The 20,226-nt window shown below is 38.8% G+C and overlaps 1 protein-coding gene across 7 annotated transcripts in view; it reads right to left on the bottom strand.

The window, feature by feature from the left end:
- ltbp1 (latent transforming growth factor beta binding protein 1) overlaps positions 1-20,226 on the bottom strand; it is a 157,858-nt gene that overhangs the window by 16,296 nt on the left and 121,336 nt on the right. For all 7 annotated transcript variants that reach the window (XM_067609332.1, XM_067609327.1, XM_067609328.1 and 4 more), the window contains 5 exons: positions 14,714-14,833; positions 11,106-11,228; positions 4,615-4,740; positions 4,351-4,479; positions 1,519-1,647 (listed from right to left, as the gene is read on the bottom strand). In XM_067609332.1, the coding sequence (XP_067465433.1) occupies positions 1,519-1,647; positions 4,351-4,479; positions 4,615-4,740; positions 11,106-11,228; positions 14,714-14,833 (627 nt within the window). The remainder of the gene's footprint in view (positions 1-1,518; positions 1,648-4,350; positions 4,480-4,614; positions 4,741-11,105; positions 11,229-14,713; positions 14,834-20,226) is intronic.

Genomic DNA, 20,226 nt, shown 5'->3' with positions numbered 1-20,226 from the left:
TGGACTGAACTTGGGTGGGACCCAGCAGCACTGCCAAAGGACAGATGGGAAGTGTGTGTAAGTGTGTATAAAGCACACACTGTATTGAATGAGAGCATGCTGGTAGTTACGGTGCTGTATTTTATATGTCTGTACACAAGTGATGGTGGGGTTGGTCGCAAGTGTGTGTTGGGGAAGTTTTCTATCAGGGTTCAGCAGGGGGAGTCTGCTCTGACGGTCCTTCCTGCAGGAGGAAATTAGACTAGATGGGATCTGCATGGGCCCAGTTAGCCCAGGGAAACCACCAGCACCCATCAGCTCCTACTCATTCCAAACCAAACTTAAGGAAAACCTCTGATTTTAAACATTAGTTCCATGTATTCCTCATTGGGATGGTGGGTCCGCAACTCTTGGCAATGTTGCTTTCAAAGATAATCTGAAACAACTGAGGCCAAAAGTAACAAGAGGGAAGTTAACTACTGAGTGAATATGATATGCTTGTAAATGACTAGCAATGTAAAATGCTAAATTCTCAAACAGTGTTTGGGACTTTTATTTACCTGCAGAAACCAGGCCTTTATTTCACCTATTTAAATTTATTATTACTTCAAAAATGCCAAATTGTCTGAAACAAGTCTACATTTGCTTTCCTCCTAATTACTGTTAAAACGTTTAAAACATGTCAAGTCTTTGGAGCCATTGAAAAGTCTTTGGATGGCAAGAGAAGAGGTTGAGCCTAAAGTTCAAGCACTAAAAGAAGTTTAAGTGGCAGTTGAAACAGAAATACTGAAGGTGAGGTGGCATTTAAAGGAGCTGGTTTCAGTTTTAGACTAAGTCCTAAATGTAAGTGTTACACCAGTAACAAGTGAATTTAAGGTATCAGTTGAAGTGAAAGTGCTAAAAAGAGTTGGGCTGTTTGCTGAAATGTAAACATGAAGAGTGAGCATTGAACCAGGATAAAATGAGGAGTAAGTGATAAAAGGAGCTGATGTCAGTTGAGGTTTCAGTCCTGATGGGCGGTGATGTCAGTTCAAGTGTAAAAACTGAAAGAGCATGTCAGCTGAAGTCTGTGCAGTGAAGTTATCACTGTTTCAAGGGCTCAAGTTGATGTCTTTGAATTGCTTCTTTTGTCCAACCAACAGTCCAAACCAAAATAATCAGTTTATTAACATAGAAGACTAAAGGGGCAGATATGTCATATTTGGAACGTTACTGCCTCACAGTAGAAGTAGCTGAAGGGTCAAGCTGGTGTGTAAATTGAAATGAAAGTTCTAAAAGGACTGTGAAATGTCAGATCAAGTTTACACACTAAAATGAGTTGAAGTGTCAGTTTAAGTACTGTAGGAAGTATTGATTGTACTTTTGACTGAACTCTTATTTGTTATGTTTGCCCTTTAATAAATGTAACTAAGATAACGTTTCTGTCTATCACTGTAAGCATATTATGTGAAGTTTTCATGGAGGTCAGACTGTATACATATTATATGTAAATACAATACCTCCAGCTTTATATGCACACACCAAAACTCCAACACTTACCCACACAGCCTTGGCCATCCTGGGACTCCTGGTAGCCCTGGTCACAGAGGCATCTGAAGGAACCCAGTCTGTTCTCACAGAAGCCATGAGGACCACACAAAGTCTCATTGAGTCCACACTCATCAATATCTGTAGACCAAAGCCAAGAGATGTCAAACATTTTTTCCTGGACTCATTCATTCCAGTTTCTTCATTTCTAAACTGAAACAGCACTGCACTCACAGTTCACTCCACAAGAATCATCAGAATCATCTTTTTCTGCAAAATCTTTACTTTATTATTGATGTTTTCACTGTGAAGCACTTTAAACAGCTCTACAGTGTATGGAAATATGCTGAACAAATAAATGCTGATCATTTGCAAACTGACACACACACGCACACACACACACACACACACACACACACACACTTACATTTCAGTCTGAGCCCCCTGCATAAATCATGAGGCAGAAAGCAACAAATATCCCTCCATGTCTAGACAGCCAGCTCAAAGGCTTCCGTCTGTTTCTTTTCCTCTCGTTTTTTCCTTTTCTGTGTTTTTTTTTAAGGCAGGAAAGGGCATTAAAAACAGCTCTGGCACAGAGGCCAAGACTCCTGCCACAGTGGAGAAAATAGGAGCAGCATGTGTGAAAGAAATTGGAGACTCAATCCTCATCTTTCTTTCTAATTTAAAAGGCAGTGACAAAACAAGATAGAGATGGTAGAAAAGGGGGGAAAGAGATAAGAAAACAAAATAGTATAAAGTGATGAAGGTAAACATGATATTAATAAATTAAATACTACATGTGTGCCTGTAAGGGTGTGTGCAATTGTGCTTACATTTTGACCAGACAAATATTAATGTTCATACTTTAATATTGTTTTTCAGTCTTGATATTGAATGAGTATAAGCAGCATTTATCTAAAATGAAATACGCTAACCCAAAAAGCATTTCAAATGACCATTTCAAATATTTATTCCATTGATGTTTCATTATCCAAAACACAAGGAAGCCAGAGCAGTATGGACTCTTCCAGCTCAGTCCACTGAGCCCTAAACATGGACTGCATGGACATTTATCCAAAATATATTTACATGTGATTAAAGGACCAGTGTGTAAGATTTAGTGGCATCTAGCGGTTAGGTTGCAGATTGCAACCAACTGAATACAACCCTTTGTCTGTTCTGGGCTACTGTAGAAACACGGTGGTGGAGGCCTCCGTGGATGGGAGGGAAGGTGATTATACACTAATTACAACATACTTATGAATTTTTGCCAAGTTCATTCTGGCAGATGCCACTAAATTATACACACTGCACCCTTTAAGGGTTTGACAGAATTTGCACTAAATTCTAATATTAAATCTGCTTATTAAATCCAAAACCTTTCAAATCTCCTATCAAATGCATTAGGGTTTAGCTAGAACTCAGACCCAGTTTAGACATGCAGTCACCTTTAATTTGCTGAGAAGGCAGAAACGCTACAGCTTTGAGTGGCGGTAATTTTCTTTGGCCGAGCACAGACACTGGCTTGCAGAGAGCACATTAACCATACAACAGCCAAAAGATTTGTTTTAGCCATGACAGAATTAACATTAATTAGCAACAGCTGATAAAAATGAGATACCTGCTATCGCTGCCTGGAGGAGGAGATATAAAAAGTTTTCATAAAAGCCTGAGTTAAGCGAATCTGGGTATTTTGCCAAACAGCAACCGGATCCAAAACTGAAGTAGATTTTGGAACCAAACTCTGCATATGATACAGATATTGTGAGTCAAATTAGTTACATACAGACAGGTGACAAGTTAAAGGAAAAACTGGTACCAGTTTGAATGCTTGACCCCTACAGTGAGGGGATCTGGAGGCTCTGTTATGCAGTGGGGGGCATTTTGCTGGCATGGTTTGGGTCCACTTGTCCCCTTAGAGGAAAGACTCACTGCAAATCAATACAAAGTTGTTCTGAGTCATCACCTTTATCCTATGATGAAACATTTCTATCCTGATGGGAGTGGTCTCTTCCAGGATGACAGTGGTCACGAGGGGTCACTGAATAGTTTGATGACTATGAAAATGATGTGAATCATATGCTATAGCCTTCGCAATCACCAGATCTCAAATTGAACACCTATGGGAGATTTTAGACTGACGTGTTAGACAGCGCTCTCCACCGCCATCATCATCAAAACACCAAATGAGGGAATATCTTTTGGAAGAATAGTGTTCATCCTTCCAGTAGAGTTCAGAGACTTGTAGAATCAATGCCAAGGTGCATTGACGCTGTTCTGGTGGCCCAACACCTTACTAAGACACTTTATGTTGGTTTTTCCCTTAATTTGTCACCCGTCTGTGAATGTTTACTTCAAAAGCCTTTCAGTTCTGTTCAAAGAGTACATCCACCCTCAAATTCTGCTTGGACATTCTCAAAGATTACAGTTTAAAACTGCAAAAGAGGAGTGGGGGTGAACATCTGTGTGATTGGCCATGCTTTCACCCATCTGCTTTTATACTGAGCTTTTTTTCCCCTTGGATGACATGTCTTAGGACAACAGTTCTTGTACACACAAACATTTCAAAATGAATAGCTTCTTCTCATTCCATCCTTTAGGTTGTGTATTGAGCCTGTTCAACCAGCACATATGTGATAACTGTTGACAAAATGACTTGTATTGTTTCACTCTATGTGAGACAAGTATTTGTTTATAGAAGTTTACTGTTTTTTTGGTGCAGTTACTCTTTAATGAAATCCCAACCATATGCAGAACTCCTGATTATCTGAGCAGTCTGTGTGTGTGTGTGTGTGTGTGTGTGTGTGTGTGTGTGCATTTCTTTTCTTTGTAGTTCTGTCTTACCATCACAGGAGGGCGTGTCGAGGTTGGCAGTGAATCCACTCTCACACATACAAAGATAGGATCCCTCTGTGTTGAGACACTCCCCGTGAGGGGAACAGAGCTCTGGCTCATCCATACACTCATCAACATCTGAGAGGATGAGAGAGAAATCCACTCAGAGGTGGAAAAAGCAGCACTACACACCATGTCACTGTTACACTTGAGAATCTAAATCTCCCGGATCATAAACAGAGTGAGAGAATGTATCACTGCTCCAGTGCTCACCTCTGCAGCTGGTGCCGTTGATCTGTCGGTATCCCTTGGGGCAGGTACAGGTGTAGGAGCCCATGTTGTTAACACACTCTCCTACGGCCTCACAGGGCCTAGCTTCCTCTAAACACTCATCCACATCTGGAACATACACACATTAGTCCAATGAGAGTAGGTTTCTCAGGTTGAAACTATTATAAAGAAGGGAATGACATCCGACTGTACTTGCTGACAAATTAGATTTTGACAAATAGTTTCCAGTAGCAACAAATTAGGCAAACATATTCATGGGTAGATTTGAGCTTGATTACATATCATACATTTTTAAAATATATTGGTACATTGATTTATTTTTCCTTTCGGGTTGTTTTGTCAATACACTAAAGAATTTCATCTGCAATCATACACAAAAATGGCATCAAAATTCACTGTTCACTTTGAACTAAAGTCTGGACAGCATTATATTCTTGGACCGTTTGGAAAACATCATGTGATTCCATTCACACCGAGGTACTAAGACAGATTACAAAGTTATTATTCCCCCGATCTGAGGAAAGTCTGCCTTACAGTCAATTACTTTAACCCGTAAATGGGAAAGCACATATAAATATTTTGGCAGTTTAATTAATTGCTATTTTCTAATGTATCTAGGCTAAAATAACACAATTTCGCGATTTTTTTCAAAATATGACCTTTATTTTCCAGTTTACACTCTGTATCTCCTGAAACACATTGTCCATTAAGAGTATACATTTAACATTTTCCCCTTTTTTAACAGTTCATGTGTCAACATTAAAAACATTTTATAAACAATTACTTAGCTACTTTCTTTCATGTTTTCATGTTACAAAGTTGAAAAAAGTTAATCACATATGTTTTGAACAATGGAAACAAATCTAATCTTTGAATAAATAATGAGCTATTAACATTTATTAACAAAACATTTTATTCCTGTTTTCATACTACAATCTTCCCTGTGTTGCCCCTACACTAGCAGTTGCTCACAGTTGTGAGCATTTTGACAAGTGACAATGCAAAGCCTCACTTTGCACTTCTGACACATGATAGAGGTCTGTCCATCCTGTCATGTCCTGCATCAGCCTTACACTGACAGGATAGGGATGTGGTCAATCCCGTCATATCTCATATCATCCAAAGGCCTGGGGACTTTTGGCTGTTTGATTACTCTTGGTGGTGTATTTTCTTCATTTCCTTTGGAGGGCCGTCCCCTTTTCTGTTTTTTGGGGTAGACGAGTCCTTTGGCAGCATCCAACCTGAAGTCTTTCAGACCCTGGTTTTTCTGACCGAGTGCTGCTGCATCACACCAGGGAAAAGCCATGCGTTAATGACAGTAATGTCAGCCATCTGCCAAAATATGCCCAGGTACCACTGGTGGGACTTTGCTGAAATGCCAAATCCACTCCTCCCACGCGAGTGTTGTATTCAGACATAATCTTAGGGCAGGCACACTTATCTTCCCCTTTTCCTCTTTAGAGTAGTGTCTCACTTGGCCAGCAGGTTTGACAGAAGCACAGGAGCTCACCAAGGTGACTGTTTTGTTGTCTACCCATTTGACCATAGCAAGCTTTGCTCTGTTGTTTACACGAAAGTCAAAGCTGACTCTTCCTCTTCGTAGGAGGTTTCATTCTTCTTCCAATTTACAACTCATCAAGTGTTTCTTTCGAATGGTGCTCCAACTTCTGAGGTCCATAGACTTTTTTTTTTAGATGAGTTATCAAACCCAACAATGCGAAACAACTGTCAGTAGACAATGCAGTCGGGAGGAGTTTCTAATGGTTCTGCACAGCTGCAGAACAACATTTGCAACTAACCCAAACTCTTTCCCTGGAGTTTGAGTAGCACCATCAAATGTAGACTTCACCGTGTACACCATGAAGTCATACACAAAGCCAGACACACCAGCACATACAAAGATCCTGAACCCCCATTTCTTGGGTTTGCTGGGTAGATATTGTCACAGACTTCCAGTTTTTTTGGCTTTGAAAGGAACCATCGTCTCATCAATTAAGAACTTATTCTCACTCTCAGTTTCCATACACTTGCTCCTCCTGTGGTCAAGTATAGGCCTATATGAGTCAGAGCTCATGTCATCTTGAAAGTGGAGCATCCTGGTTAAACATTTGTACCTCTGTAGTGGCATGACATCTGCTACTTTGTCATATCCTGTATATATTGCCCAGTAATTTCCACTGCAGGCATTTTGACTATACCCACAATCAGCTTTATTCATATGACGGCCTTGATTTCAGAGGCATTTGTGTTGATGCTGCATCCAATGAACTGACACAAATACAAATTTGTCAGGTGAGAAAGATGTCCTTGTCAAAGAAATTGGATAAGTACATTAGTGGGGTGGAGAACTCATCTGGTGCAGTGAAGCAGCTTTAATGTATCACTAGACTGGTGCTCAAACTCTGTTTTTTGCAACTACTGAAAATCAAAAAATGTCATCAATGTTAAAAAAAAAACATATCCAACCCTATCCCCCAATCAACAAAACAAACCACCTAACTATATGTAATTTTACACAAACTCCTGTGTGTGTGTGTGAGTGTGAGAGAGAGAGAGAGAGAGAGAGAGAGAGAGAGAGAGAGAGAGAGAGAGAGAGAGAGAGAGAGAGAGAGAGAGAGAGAGAGAGAGAGAGAGAGAGAGAGAGAGAGAGAGAGCGCGTGGGGGTTCCTTCCCTCCACTCACAGCAAAACCACTAGATCTTTTACATAACAATTTGCATTACTTATCTGATCATTAAACATCGTTTACTATGGTTTGTTCCCTCCTCTGCCTCATCACTAGAGCTACCATTGTCAGTGCTTCTGTTCTCACACTGGCCCTTTGTAAACAGCTCATCTTCCTCACTGGTTCCCTCTTCTGAATCTGAGGAACCATCAGGTGGCAAAACTCTCTTTTTTTGTGAACTGAAATGCTGCTGACAGAAATTCCCTGAAAACATACTGTAAGTGCACTGGTAAATTAATCACATACAGAGCAAAATAAAGAGTAATAAATATTTTAAACCTTTATATTTCTATCTGAAGAGTGTAAGCCTCAACTTATTACTCAATATAAGTATATCTATGAGTGATTATCCCTGTTTTATACTCCTATCTAGGCAATGTATCCTACAGGATACAGACATCCGATGCCTGATTATCAATGTATATAATGTAATTCATTATTTTTCAACAAGAACATATAAAATCATCCTTAAAAACAATAAGTCCCTACAAAATCGAATAAACCTCATGGCCAGTATCTTTGTCCATGTATGCTGCCATTTTGGATTTTGATACAAATGGTGAGTATACAGTATTTTTGAATGTTGGCATGAAGCCACATGACCTGAGTACTTGACCCATCCCCCCTTCAGTGTTTCTCATGATATAAAATGCACCCATCCCATTTAATGCCGATTCCCCCACAGCCTGTCAAAGGACTTTATCCCCCAGGATACAGAAACCATTTAAAGAGGACCTATTATGCCCATTTCCAGCTCTAAATTTTTATTTTTGGACTCCACTAGAGAAGCTTTGCATGATTCACAGTTCAAAAAACTCCTTACAGTATAGCCTTTGTCTCTTTACAGTCTGTTTTAACTCATATCTCTTTCAGACCCCCTTTTCGATAAGCCCAGTCTGTTCTGATTGGCCAGCTTTACGTATCAGTTGTGTAAAGTTACCACTGATACAAACCCAACATTTTCTGCTTTACTGTTTCAAATTAAAAGCTTTTAAATGACTAAATAAAAGGAGACTTTTATTATGAAGAATTTACAGGAAGTGAAGCATGTTCCTATTAGCAGAGCTTCATTAGCTGAACTAAGAACCAGTCGAAACAACAACATATGTAGGTAAACTACTTATTTTACTTTGCCCTGTTGTATAAGGCCATATCAAATCAGGTGTTGCGGCACACCACTGCAGGGTTGAGCAGAGGTGTGTGGGGGTGTTTGTGCTCTAGGACATAACTGCTGTGAATCAATCAGAGAATAACATTTTTTTTGATCTGATTCACCAGCCTTCTCGCTACCACCGCTCCCTCTCTTCATTCACTTTCTAGCTCACTTGACCACAGCTTCTCTCTCTCTCTCTCTCTCTCTCTCACTGGTGAGTCGGGAAGCCGACAGCAAAGCTAGCTGTGATTGGCCACCACAGTGTGACATCAGGTTGTGTTTCTTGCAGGTCGCTGCGGCCAAAACATCTGCAGCCTAAACGCACTAATCCAATTCAAATGAATGGGAGGACTGGTGTTTTCACCACACCACCTGATTTCCAACACAATGGAAAAACACCATAATGTTAGCAGAGTGGAGCCGTGAACTTGCACACTGTAAGTGGAGCAGATGTCCATATAATGAAATCCGTCACAAGCCAACATCAGCTTGGGCTGAAACTAGAAAAAACCTTTGGAAACATAGCGCTCAGAGCAGTCTGAAGCTGGTGCTTTCACTCACAGGAATTACTTCAACATATGTTTCTACTTATTATTTGACACATCGGCCACTTTTAACATGAAAATCCGACATTGTGACATTATGTATATGTCTGAAAACAAGGAAAGCATAATAGGTCCCCTTCAATATAATATAGATGCATACAATATATGACTCTGATGATTATTTCATAACACAAGCTGAATATGTGTCAGTACTCTGAGGAATATAGCTATGGAATGTTTTTATTGACAAAAAAAAAACCTTTTAATAGCCTAAAACCAAAGTTTATGGTAAAATTTCAAAGTCACTTTAAGATAAGATTCGTAAATACTGATCCTAGTACTGGCAGGTTGAATTACAACCTGTCACAAGAGGGTGCTTATTTTAACAGATTATTTGGTGAAGTTTGGTCTGCTATTTTGTAACCCTTTTTTTTATTAAATATACCCACTGGTCATTTTCCTTGTCATAATTGCACAGTGTTACTCTTTAATGAAAGATAGACACTCTATCATCATCTCTTAACTGACATTATCATCTAACAGTGCCTTCGTTTATTCACTGAAATGTCCTTGTAATCTACTTTACGTTGGCACAAAAAAAGGAACTGAAAATTAGAGTCTGCGTATATTCTATTCACAGTGCTTATAATCAGAGTGATAATGAGCTTTGAGTTATTGGCAGTTTGATTCATGAGTTGACCCACATCCCCTGTAGGAGAGGAAGTAGTGAAAAGAACTATATAGAGAAATATACAGTACATAGTATATATAGTGAGTCAACCTTGAGTTGGGATTGTTTGGTCAATCATCACAATTATTTACAAGGTCATAAAAGAACTGGGATGTTTACTCCAAAGCCAACAAGGATGAGAGGTCCTAAAAGTAACAGCTACTGAGCTTACATGTCAACAAATCCAACTCCATGACAACTGAGCAAACTCCATCCACTGTTGAAGGCCATGTAACACTGTTGAAAGCTTCAGAAAAAGCTGGAGAGTGAACCTTGAGTTAGGACTGTTTTGTCAAACAAAACAGAATATTTTTGAATTCATTACCTTGTTACTTGAACACTTTCTGACATAAATGAAGCCTCTCAGTGACCTGTTGTTCTATGAGTGACAGTTTTGTACAGTACAATGACTCTACACACACGCTGTAATTTTGTGTAAAACACGTGTTTGGTTGCTACACAGTTGAAGTGAAGTGCATCTGCCTGAAATGTCTGTGCATTAGCAAATAATTTATTCAGAGCACAGTTCTATTGACAATTTTTGAAGAACTGATATCATCACTCAAAATCTAATTTGCACACAAAAACACAAGCAATTATATTTATAAACAAGATGCAATGGCATCAGGATGAATGTGGTTATCTGTCTACCCCCTTGTGGCCATTAAGACACATCAACATCTAAAGACACCAGGATCATTCACCCTTCTCCTCTCTGCACTACTGCAGTGATTTACGTCTTTGACACTGTGTCCTTGCTAAATTAAAAGCCATGTCTTCCATCAGCAACTAATTGAAACCATAAAACACAAACACATCACGCGCATGTTTTCCTGATTAACACCTGCAACATACTGTGCTGTACTTTGATATCAATGAGGCAATGATAACAGACAAAAAGAAGTTATTTACAGCTTAATAATCAGAAGGAATCTTATTGTTGTCTACTAAATTGTAAAATATCTAATAATAAGATAACTCAAGTGTATTTACATACATTTTATTATTACATTTTTGTGCATTTAGATTAGTATTGTAGACTTGTTGTTGGTGTATTCAGTTAGTTGAGCTCTGACAATTTGTTGGTTTTTTTTGGTATGTATCAAAAAAAAAAAAAAAAAAATCAAACTTCCCTGGAAGGTAGAAAATTTGATTCATCGAACTACATGTTTTGGAAAATGATCCGCAACAATACAAGGTTCAAGCAATTTGTAGTTACTAATGTAAAACCAGCAGCCTGTTTTTGTGTTGTGCTGTAAAACATGTAATAAAGTTAATTATTATTATTATATTGTGTGCACGGTAGTGCTGTATATCTTACCGTCACACTGGTCTCCAGCCGGCGACACTCTGAAGCCGGGCCCACACTGACAGATAAAGGAGCCCTCGGTGTTCTGGCAGTGGCCTCTGGTACAGACTCGCTGATCCTGGCACTCATCTATATCTGAAACATCACAAACAATGAACACATAAACAAAGCATGCAAAGATTCAAGCAATTGATTTTTCACATATTTTTGCCCAGCACTTTAGTTTTTTAACAACAGATAAACAAGAGTAAAAGAGGTAAATGAATTCATTTTTTAATTAACTTAATTAAGCAATTTGTAAACAATAATGAAGAAGCTGCTCCTATAACACTGAACAACTTCCTGCATTGTTTCCTCACGTACTATAGCAGCAGTGAGGACTCTGATTTATAGTCTGAGTGTTACACACTGTTGAGAGCTGATCTAATTAAATGGAGGAGGGCTAACACTGCAGGTAAACACAGGCAGAGCATACTGTAATTGGTCAATATTATATTGATATACAATGTCAGAACTGAGTGGCCTTTAATAATTAAACTTTGTTTATTTGGTACCAAAATCAACTGTAGAGTAAATATTGAAATTCCATGATGTGTTGATCCTGAACAATGAAACCTGAGAAATGTATAAAGTGAGGAAGTGATGTCTCCAGATTCATCCAGTTTCAGTGTGGAACATGAACAACATTTTGGATGAAGTCCTCTTGGTAAGCAGTAAAGTAAGGAAAGTGTTTTTTGAATGTTAAAGCCATAATTTCATGACTTAATACATGATTATGAGGTAACAACATATTTAATGGCACTTGACTATGCAGTTATTATGCCGTTTATATTTATAGGGTAGTCTGACCACCACAGTTCCTGACCAACAGCTTAATCATTTTGACTCAAGGCAAGTATTTCTAATGATTAGCTTTGTAGCAGAGACAAACTGCAGCGCAATCCCCAAAATGACTCAAAATCAAGCACACACTGGTTTAGAACCCTTGGTGAAACTCAAATAAAAACTACTGAGGTCTACAAATGAAGCACAGACTGAAAGACGTCACTGTCTTGGCACAATTTTACATAAAGCCCCATTACATGAACAAGGCAGGAGCCTTCATGGTAGTGCATGTTCCACTGGTTGCAGCAGCTTTTCATACACTAACTAAATAAGGTTACACCGTTACAATTGAAATCAGTAATAATATATTTTTTGGTAGAACAACAACAACACTGACATACAATAACCTTATAAAGTTATTGTATCTAACAGGTTAGCAAACCTTTAGCTCTGTTTTGGTTTCCACCAACTCCAGAAAAACATCAACCTCTTTTATTTGCTAAATGCTCCACTATGTTCACCAGCTAGTTGCTAACTGCAGTTTAGTGTTGGACAGGTAGTGTACAGCAGAGCTATTAAGCTGAAAACAGCTGCCTGATGCTGCTGAAAACAATGTTAATGGCAGCAGAGAGTGAACCAAAACAGTAAAACTGTGGGCTGTAAAAACCAAAAAAACGAGCTGAAAAACACTGATTCTCTGTGTGGAGCTGAGGGGAACTGCAGAGTTGGTGATAATTCTCTGTGGATTTGTCTCTATGAGCAACACCTTTCACATTACACATAGTCATTCACTGTTAATATAAAACTACAGTGTAACTTTGAGGGATAAAGCTGGTGATTTTCTATGTTTTTCTTACTGTCAACAAATCTCATGTACAGAGCCAAACCAACAATGAACTCATCCTACTTACAAGAACTGTGTGTGTATCCAAAGCCTGATATATCATATTCCTCTGTGCCTCAGACCTCCGTTGTTGCCATGGCATCTGCCTTATACAGACCTACTCTCCTGAGACTGAAAATGTGATCGCTGTTATTAGTCTTTGGAGCCGTTCCTAAACAACCTACTGGGCCAAAACTCTTCGTAATGAAGGAACATGTCACCCTGTGGAGCGGTGTGATTCATTGACGTAGTTTCAATAGTTTTTGGACAACAATGGAGATCTACAGCACAGGGGAATCCGATATATCAGGCTTTGGATACAAACATAATACTTGTAAGTAGATAAATCCATTGTTGGTTTGGCTCTGCACATGATATTTGTTGACAATAAGAAAAACATAGAAAATCACAGCCTTATCCTTTATGCTAGTGATCCTAAAGCTAATTAAGACCTTTAAGACCATAACTTCCAAAAATAACAATTTAACAAAATATTAAACCTAACTGACAATCATATGTTAAGATAGGTATGACTTTGTTTTATTTATATGCACATAGAGATTATGCAACATAATCAACATTACTTGGTCATTTAGTCTAATGGTATTGGCATAACATTTTTTAATTTGAGGTATATTGATGGTTTTGTTTAATATAATTAGGATGTGCTCTTACTCCTTAAATCTAATCTAATCTAATATATTAGCAAGCACGTTTCTTGTAATGGTCAATAAGCTACTCAATAGTTAAACATGGCAGTTATTTAGGTATAAATATTCAGTAACTACTAACTACAACTAGTTTGTATGGTGCAACCTGTTTTCATTTATTGATGTGTAAATCTCCATTTGGTAAACACATATTTTGTAAGCAGGTTAAGTTTGAACTCACAAACAACTGGTGTCACCAACTCCACTGATCTCCATTCATCAGTACAAGCTAGATCATTAGTATTCTGTTGCTATAAAAAGGCTTTAATCCATATTTATTTCCTGTCTGCATTCATATCAGCAAACACTGCAAAAGGAAAAAAACTCATTCACACATTTAAATTGGGTGAATGAGGAAGTCAGCAGTGAAAAACACGACACAATAAAATACAATACTGAGATAATACCAGCACCGGACAATAAGAACCCTGTTCATTATTGACATAGCAAGATCTGGAGCTACTTTAAATTCACTTCTTACACACACACACACATACACACAAACACATACGTTAGTCTAGGAGATGTGACATTTCCCTGTGTTTGGCAGTGTCATGCAAACATCTGTGAGCTGGGTTATTAACTTCTATAAAGGACTCTGTGGCATGGACTAATTATTTCCTCTCGCCACCACCACCATTCACTGCCACCCCATTGTGGCTTGGCTTGCCCTGCGTGGTGTGTGAGTAGTCAAAACCTCACAGCTAACCCTGTGTCACATGGGATACAGGAGCAGCAAACTATTGAAAGAGGAGAGATGGGCACACCTTTGGTTTCTGGTAGAAATAATACCACTTCCAGGAAAATGTGGGCCCATACTGTGTGTTCTTTGGAATGGATCATTGGTTTTACTGCTTGATTGGTGGGATATTTTATTCTACATGTGTTTCCTGAGCTGATTTCTTATGTGTTGATGGCCAGACATTACGCACCATGAGGTTAGGATGTAATCTAACTATTCCAAGAATGGTACATTAAATTCAGACTGCCTCTGGTTCAGGTGTTAGGAATACACTCTATATTTGAGCCAAAGAGGCAGGATGTGTACACAACCAAAGATGCAATTCTTCCACATAAACCAAACTTATTTTAGGACAAAGTAATGAGTATAGCAGCTTTAAATTAAAGGCGTACATGCATTGTGATAAGGTTTCATTTTACCACCCAGACACATAAATACACAAATACAGAGTTAGACCTACCTACACACTGGCCTCCCTGTGCCAAGAACCCATGCGGACAGGAGCCACAGTTGTAACCCCCAGGCACATTGAAGCAGATACCAGATGGACACACTGTCCTGTTTGCACATTCATCGATATCTGTAAAACAAAATATATAAAGCTGTCAAAAAAATACTATTATATACAGCCAGGTCTTGATACCTTCTAACACACTGTATTGCTGAAGTCAGAATTCATAAACCCTTCTTGAGTCCCACTGACACCAAGAGTGGGTTGTGGGCAGGCACACATAACTTAGTGAATTGTGAAAATCTAGCACCTAAACAATTCCAACCCCAACGCCACACAGAATGTTGATATCATGCAGTTCAGATTATGTTCAATGACAATGTTTTTTACCATTTGAGCACATGGTTTTAAATTGTTATGGCTCATAAACTAGGGTCAATTTATGTCTTATGCAACTTAAAACACTTAAAGCAGTATTATTTACATTTTGGGCCACTTGTAGGCAGCAGAACAAAGCTGTAAACATTGACATTATCAACATACTATAGAACAGTGCACATGTTAGAAAACAGTTGCATATTCACACACTCAACAGACACATAACAATATTATCATTAATTTCTCATTTGTGTTTTTGTCCACCTGATTTATATAAGTAAAATATTCACTTTTTTAGCTTTGTTTTGGTCTCCACCAACTCCTGAGAAATATATCTGACTCTTTAGCTGCTAAATGCTCCACTATGTTCATGCCACTAACTTTGCCTGTCTGCTGTTTGGTGCTGGGCAGGTAGTGTACAGTGGGTTTACCAGAGCTTTTACACTGAAAACAAGGTTCATGAGAGCAGTGAGAATGAACCATTAGCGTAAGCTGGTTTCTCTGAGTAACTGGGTTATTGCAAGTAAACGCACCAAGTAGAGCAGGGTGATAATTGTGAGTAGTTTCAAAGATATTTATATTATATATGTATGTATATGTATATATATAATAACCAGCGTATTAGGTGCATTACTGCTGCCTTCTGCTTCGGAGTGTGGATCAGAGATTAAATCCTCCACATTAATTCTGTCTGTCTAATACACTCAGAGAAAACTCTACTGCTGAACTTTTACTACTGCTGAAGTTTTAATGCTGAACTCCTGAACTCCAGTCCTCCTAAATTCTTCCTTCACATATCATCTTTCTTGATCATACTTTGTACAATCTATGATTGTATGTGTAATAGTCTCCTCAGACAGGTGGTATAATTACCACCATTTGTACTTGGCTACAACAAACAATAACGAACATTTAAGGAAGGGATGAAACATCTTTAATGTAGTCCCATCATGGTTTTTGGTGTTTTTAGAAAGCCATATGCTGGGGTCAGACTAAGCTTCCTTTGGACATATGACTGTGGTGAATCTGTTTTTATCTCCAGCTGTCTGATGTATTACAGCAAAGCTGAAGCTTTGACTGAATGCTGGTTGTCACCCATTTAAAATCAAGTACTTGAACTCTATATAATAATAGCACCAGTGCAGACAGGTTCAAGAGTCAAAAATGTATGGTAGGAAATCTGTTTAGTTGACTCTGCACCACATTGTAATGACTCTTTTTTTAGGATTCCAAAATACTCTATGTCTAAAAACTCCTACTCCTGAGCCTGTTTTTGTATTAATCTTATTAATAGATACCTTGGTTGCATATCCACATGCATATAAACATCTCAGAGAAGTCATAATCTTATCCCTCATCTGAAGAGAAGAGATTTTATTACAGCTGTGGGGAAATAACCATCAGGCCTGTTTGCCCTCACAGCCCTAATTCAGTATCATTTTGGTGGGTGGGGAAAGCTGCGTTGAAATGGCAGGAAACCACGTAATGACAGAGTGCTTCATATTTATATCCCAATAAGGGGGATGAAGCAGAGAGCAGGGTGGTGCAGACGCTGGTAACAGTGTGGTTGCTGGTCTTGTCCAAAATTCCACTGAGTTTTAATTCTATTAGTATGCACTTGTTAGTATGCAAATCTTATGTTTGACCAATGCCAGAGGCTGTGCTTTTACATAGAATACTGTACATAGTGTTCTGATGCTTGACGCTGCATTTTGTATTTATATGAAATGGACATGTAGGTACTGATCATTTTTATGCCCTTCTCGCAGCGGGAGCGAATGTCAGTCTGTCCATACATCCATCCAACACTCTGGTCCAGAAAAAGATACAGTATCTTGAAAACTACTGCCTAATTACCAAAAACTTTGTTCTGGACATTTGTGGTTGCAAAGGTTTGGTTTTATTACTGTGTTCAGACAGAACGTGAAGCGAATTTTAGACATGGAGCATTTGCATACAATGTCAATGCAAAGAAGCGAATAGACGCAAATTCACCCACGGCACCGCAAATTGATGTGAATATGCGTCCGCAGGAGTTGAAAATGTTCCAACTTGAGCAAGATATTTGCATGCATCACAGGGCTTTATGAATGTACTTCATATGTAAACATACAGAGAGGACAGCAAAAAGGAGAGAGACTGAGGGGAAATAACAGAAAGAACTAGAGTTCAGTCAGAGGCTGAACTGAACAGAAACAATAAGCTAGCTTATTACAACCAATGTACAGTAATGTAAAGTATTTTGGCTGTTTGGGCTGAATAAACACAAATGGTCCAGCAGGAAAATACACGCAAATGACCCAAAAATTTGATTCTGTCTGAACACACCATTAGCTTCTGCTATAAGATCAGAATTTCCCTTTGACCAGCACTTTCCCTGTCAGGGAATGTTAAAAACTAATAGCCCTCTGACCATTCCTGCAGTGCCACCATCAGGCTAAAGTTTCCATTTATCCATAAGAAATCTAATTTTTAATCTAAAAGATAAAAATCTGATGGACAAATGCAAAAGTGAGAGCAGGCCTAAACATATGCAAATTTGCTCTGTGAGGCACAAATTGGGGGTGCATGTGTCTATCTAGCTACAGCTTACATCTGTACAGTTGGTACATTGACTGTTTTGGCCATATAAACAGACTATGAAAACTCCAAACTCTGGTCAAAGTTGCATTAATAACAATGCAAAAATGTGCATGTTCGTGTTCCATCTGAATGCATTCATTCCAACATTCTTCTGGTTTCGGATATATTGTCAAATGTTTTGGTGAAATTTGTTTAAAAATATAATGAAACAGAAAATGTTGTGCATACAGCACAAATAACAACAAGATACTGAATATCACCGGGGACTCACTGTTTGACTGATTCGAACACCATTTGAACCACTTGATATCTACCATCTAGAGAATGTCTGTTTCAATTTTGGTAGCATATGAGTTGTGGAGATATATAAGTTAATTTATTTTGCATATTTTGAAAAATATAGTGTTACGGTTAGGGTTAGGGTTATAGGTGGCAGTGAGGCAAACCTTTGTCACAATTCAGAGGATGTACTGAAAACATTTCATCTCTGTGGGATGTATGGGTGATTTATTTTGATTTTTTGAAATTTGGATTGTGAAATGTCTTGAAATTTAGATTTGTTGTAATAAGCCACACCCACTTAAAATAAATCATAACCAAATTTCATGCCTTGAGTGAGTCATCACCCTAGATCGTGCAAACCAAATTTCTTACGAATCCATGCAGCCGATTACAAGATATAAACTTTTCACATTTGTGTCATCCCCTAGTGGCAGAATATTCCAGGACTGCGCAGCAAAGCTCAGACCTAGCATCTGAATGTGTGCACCAATAGCTTAAGCCAATTTTGATTTTTGAGCATTTAGGTAAAATTGAACTTAAAGACATAGGTTTAAAAATGTATCATTTGAAAATGGTATGGAATAGCAAAAATCCAAAAAAGTACTTTTTCTGGCTTGGTCCAGATATGCTATGTGCCAAATTTGATGCCAATTGCTCAAAATTTGTGGGAGGAAACAGATTTGGAAAAAAATTCAAAATGACTGAAAATCTATCTAGGCACAAATGGACATCGCTTATATGGATAGAACTGTCTGGATCCACAGAGGAAGAAATTTGTTTCTGAGACTAGATCTTAGTGCTGCATTCGACACAATTGACCATCAAATCCTTTTGCAGAGACTGGAACATTTAATTGGCATTAAAGGAACTGCATTAAGCTGGTTTAAGTCCTATTTATCAGACCGATTTCAGTTTGTACATGTTAATGATGAATCCTCTGTGAAGGCAAAAGTTAGACACGGAGTTCCACAAGGTTCTGTACTTGGACCAATTCTATTCACCCTATATATGCTTCCTTTAGGTAATATTATTAGGAAACACTCCATAAATTTTCATTGTTACGCAGATGACACCCAATTATATTTATCAGTGAAGCCAGATGAACCCAATCAGTTAAACAAACTCCAAACATGCCTTAACGACATAAAGACCTGGATGACCTGCAATTTTCTACTACTAAATTCAGATAAAACTGAAGTTATTGTGCTTGGCCCTAAACACCTTAGAAACACATTATCTAATGATAAAGCTACTCTGGATGGCATTACCCTGGCCTCCAGCACCACCGTAAGGAATCTGGGAGTGATCTTTGATCAGGATATGTCCTTTAACTCCCACATAAATCAAATCTCAAGGACTGCCTTTTTTCACTTACGTAATATCACAAAAATCAGGCACATCCTGTCCCAAAAGGATGCAGAAAAACTAGTTCACGCATTTGTTACTTCTAGGCTGGATTATTGCAATTCCTTATTATCAAGCTGCCCTAACAAGTCTCTAAAGACTCTCCAGCTGGTCCAGAATGCAGCTGCACGTGTTCTGACTAAAACTAGAAAAAGAGGCCACATTTCTCCCATTTTAGCTTCACTACATTGGCTTCCTGTAAAATTTAGAATAGTATTTAAAATCCTTCTCCTAACTTACAAAGCCCTTAATGGTCAGGCACCATCATATCTTGAAGAGCTCATAATACCGTATTATCCCACTAGAACACTGCGCTCCCAGTATGCAGGCTTACTGGTGGTCCCTACAGTCTCTAAAAGTAGAATGGGAGGCAGAGCCTTCAGCTATCAGGCTCCTCTTCTATGGAACCATCTACCAGATTCAGTCCGGGGTGCAGACACCCTCTCTATGTTTAAGAGTAGGCTTAAAACTTTCCTTTTTGATAAAGCTTATAGTTAGGGCCGACCAGGCTCGCCTTAGATCAGCCCTTAGTTATGCTGCTGTAGGCCTAGACTGCTGGGGGACTTCCCATGATGCACTGAGCTTCTCTCTCCTCCTCCTCCTCCTCTCCATCTGTATGCATTCATGTAACATCAATGCATGTCACTAACTTTGCTTCTTCCCCGGAGTTTTTTGTGCTTTCTCATCTCACAGGAAAACCTGAGTCCCGGGCCGAACCTTCGCGGTCCTTCACAGTCCTGATGGCATCCTTCCCTGGCTGTTGCTGCTTGTGCTTGTTGTTGTTGTTGTTGTGATTTTTTTTCTTCTGTCCCCCCTCCCCCTTTCCCTCTCTCTTTCTCTCTCTCAACCCAACCAGTCAAAGCAGATGGCCGCCC

This window comes from Thunnus thynnus, chromosome 14 (genome assembly GCF_963924715.1).
Source record: "Thunnus thynnus chromosome 14, fThuThy2.1, whole genome shotgun sequence".
Taxonomy (NCBI): Eukaryota; Metazoa; Chordata; class Actinopteri; order Scombriformes; family Scombridae; genus Thunnus; species Thunnus thynnus.
Note: the sequence above shows the minus strand (reverse complement) of the source record. Positions and strands in the feature narration are given on the sequence as shown.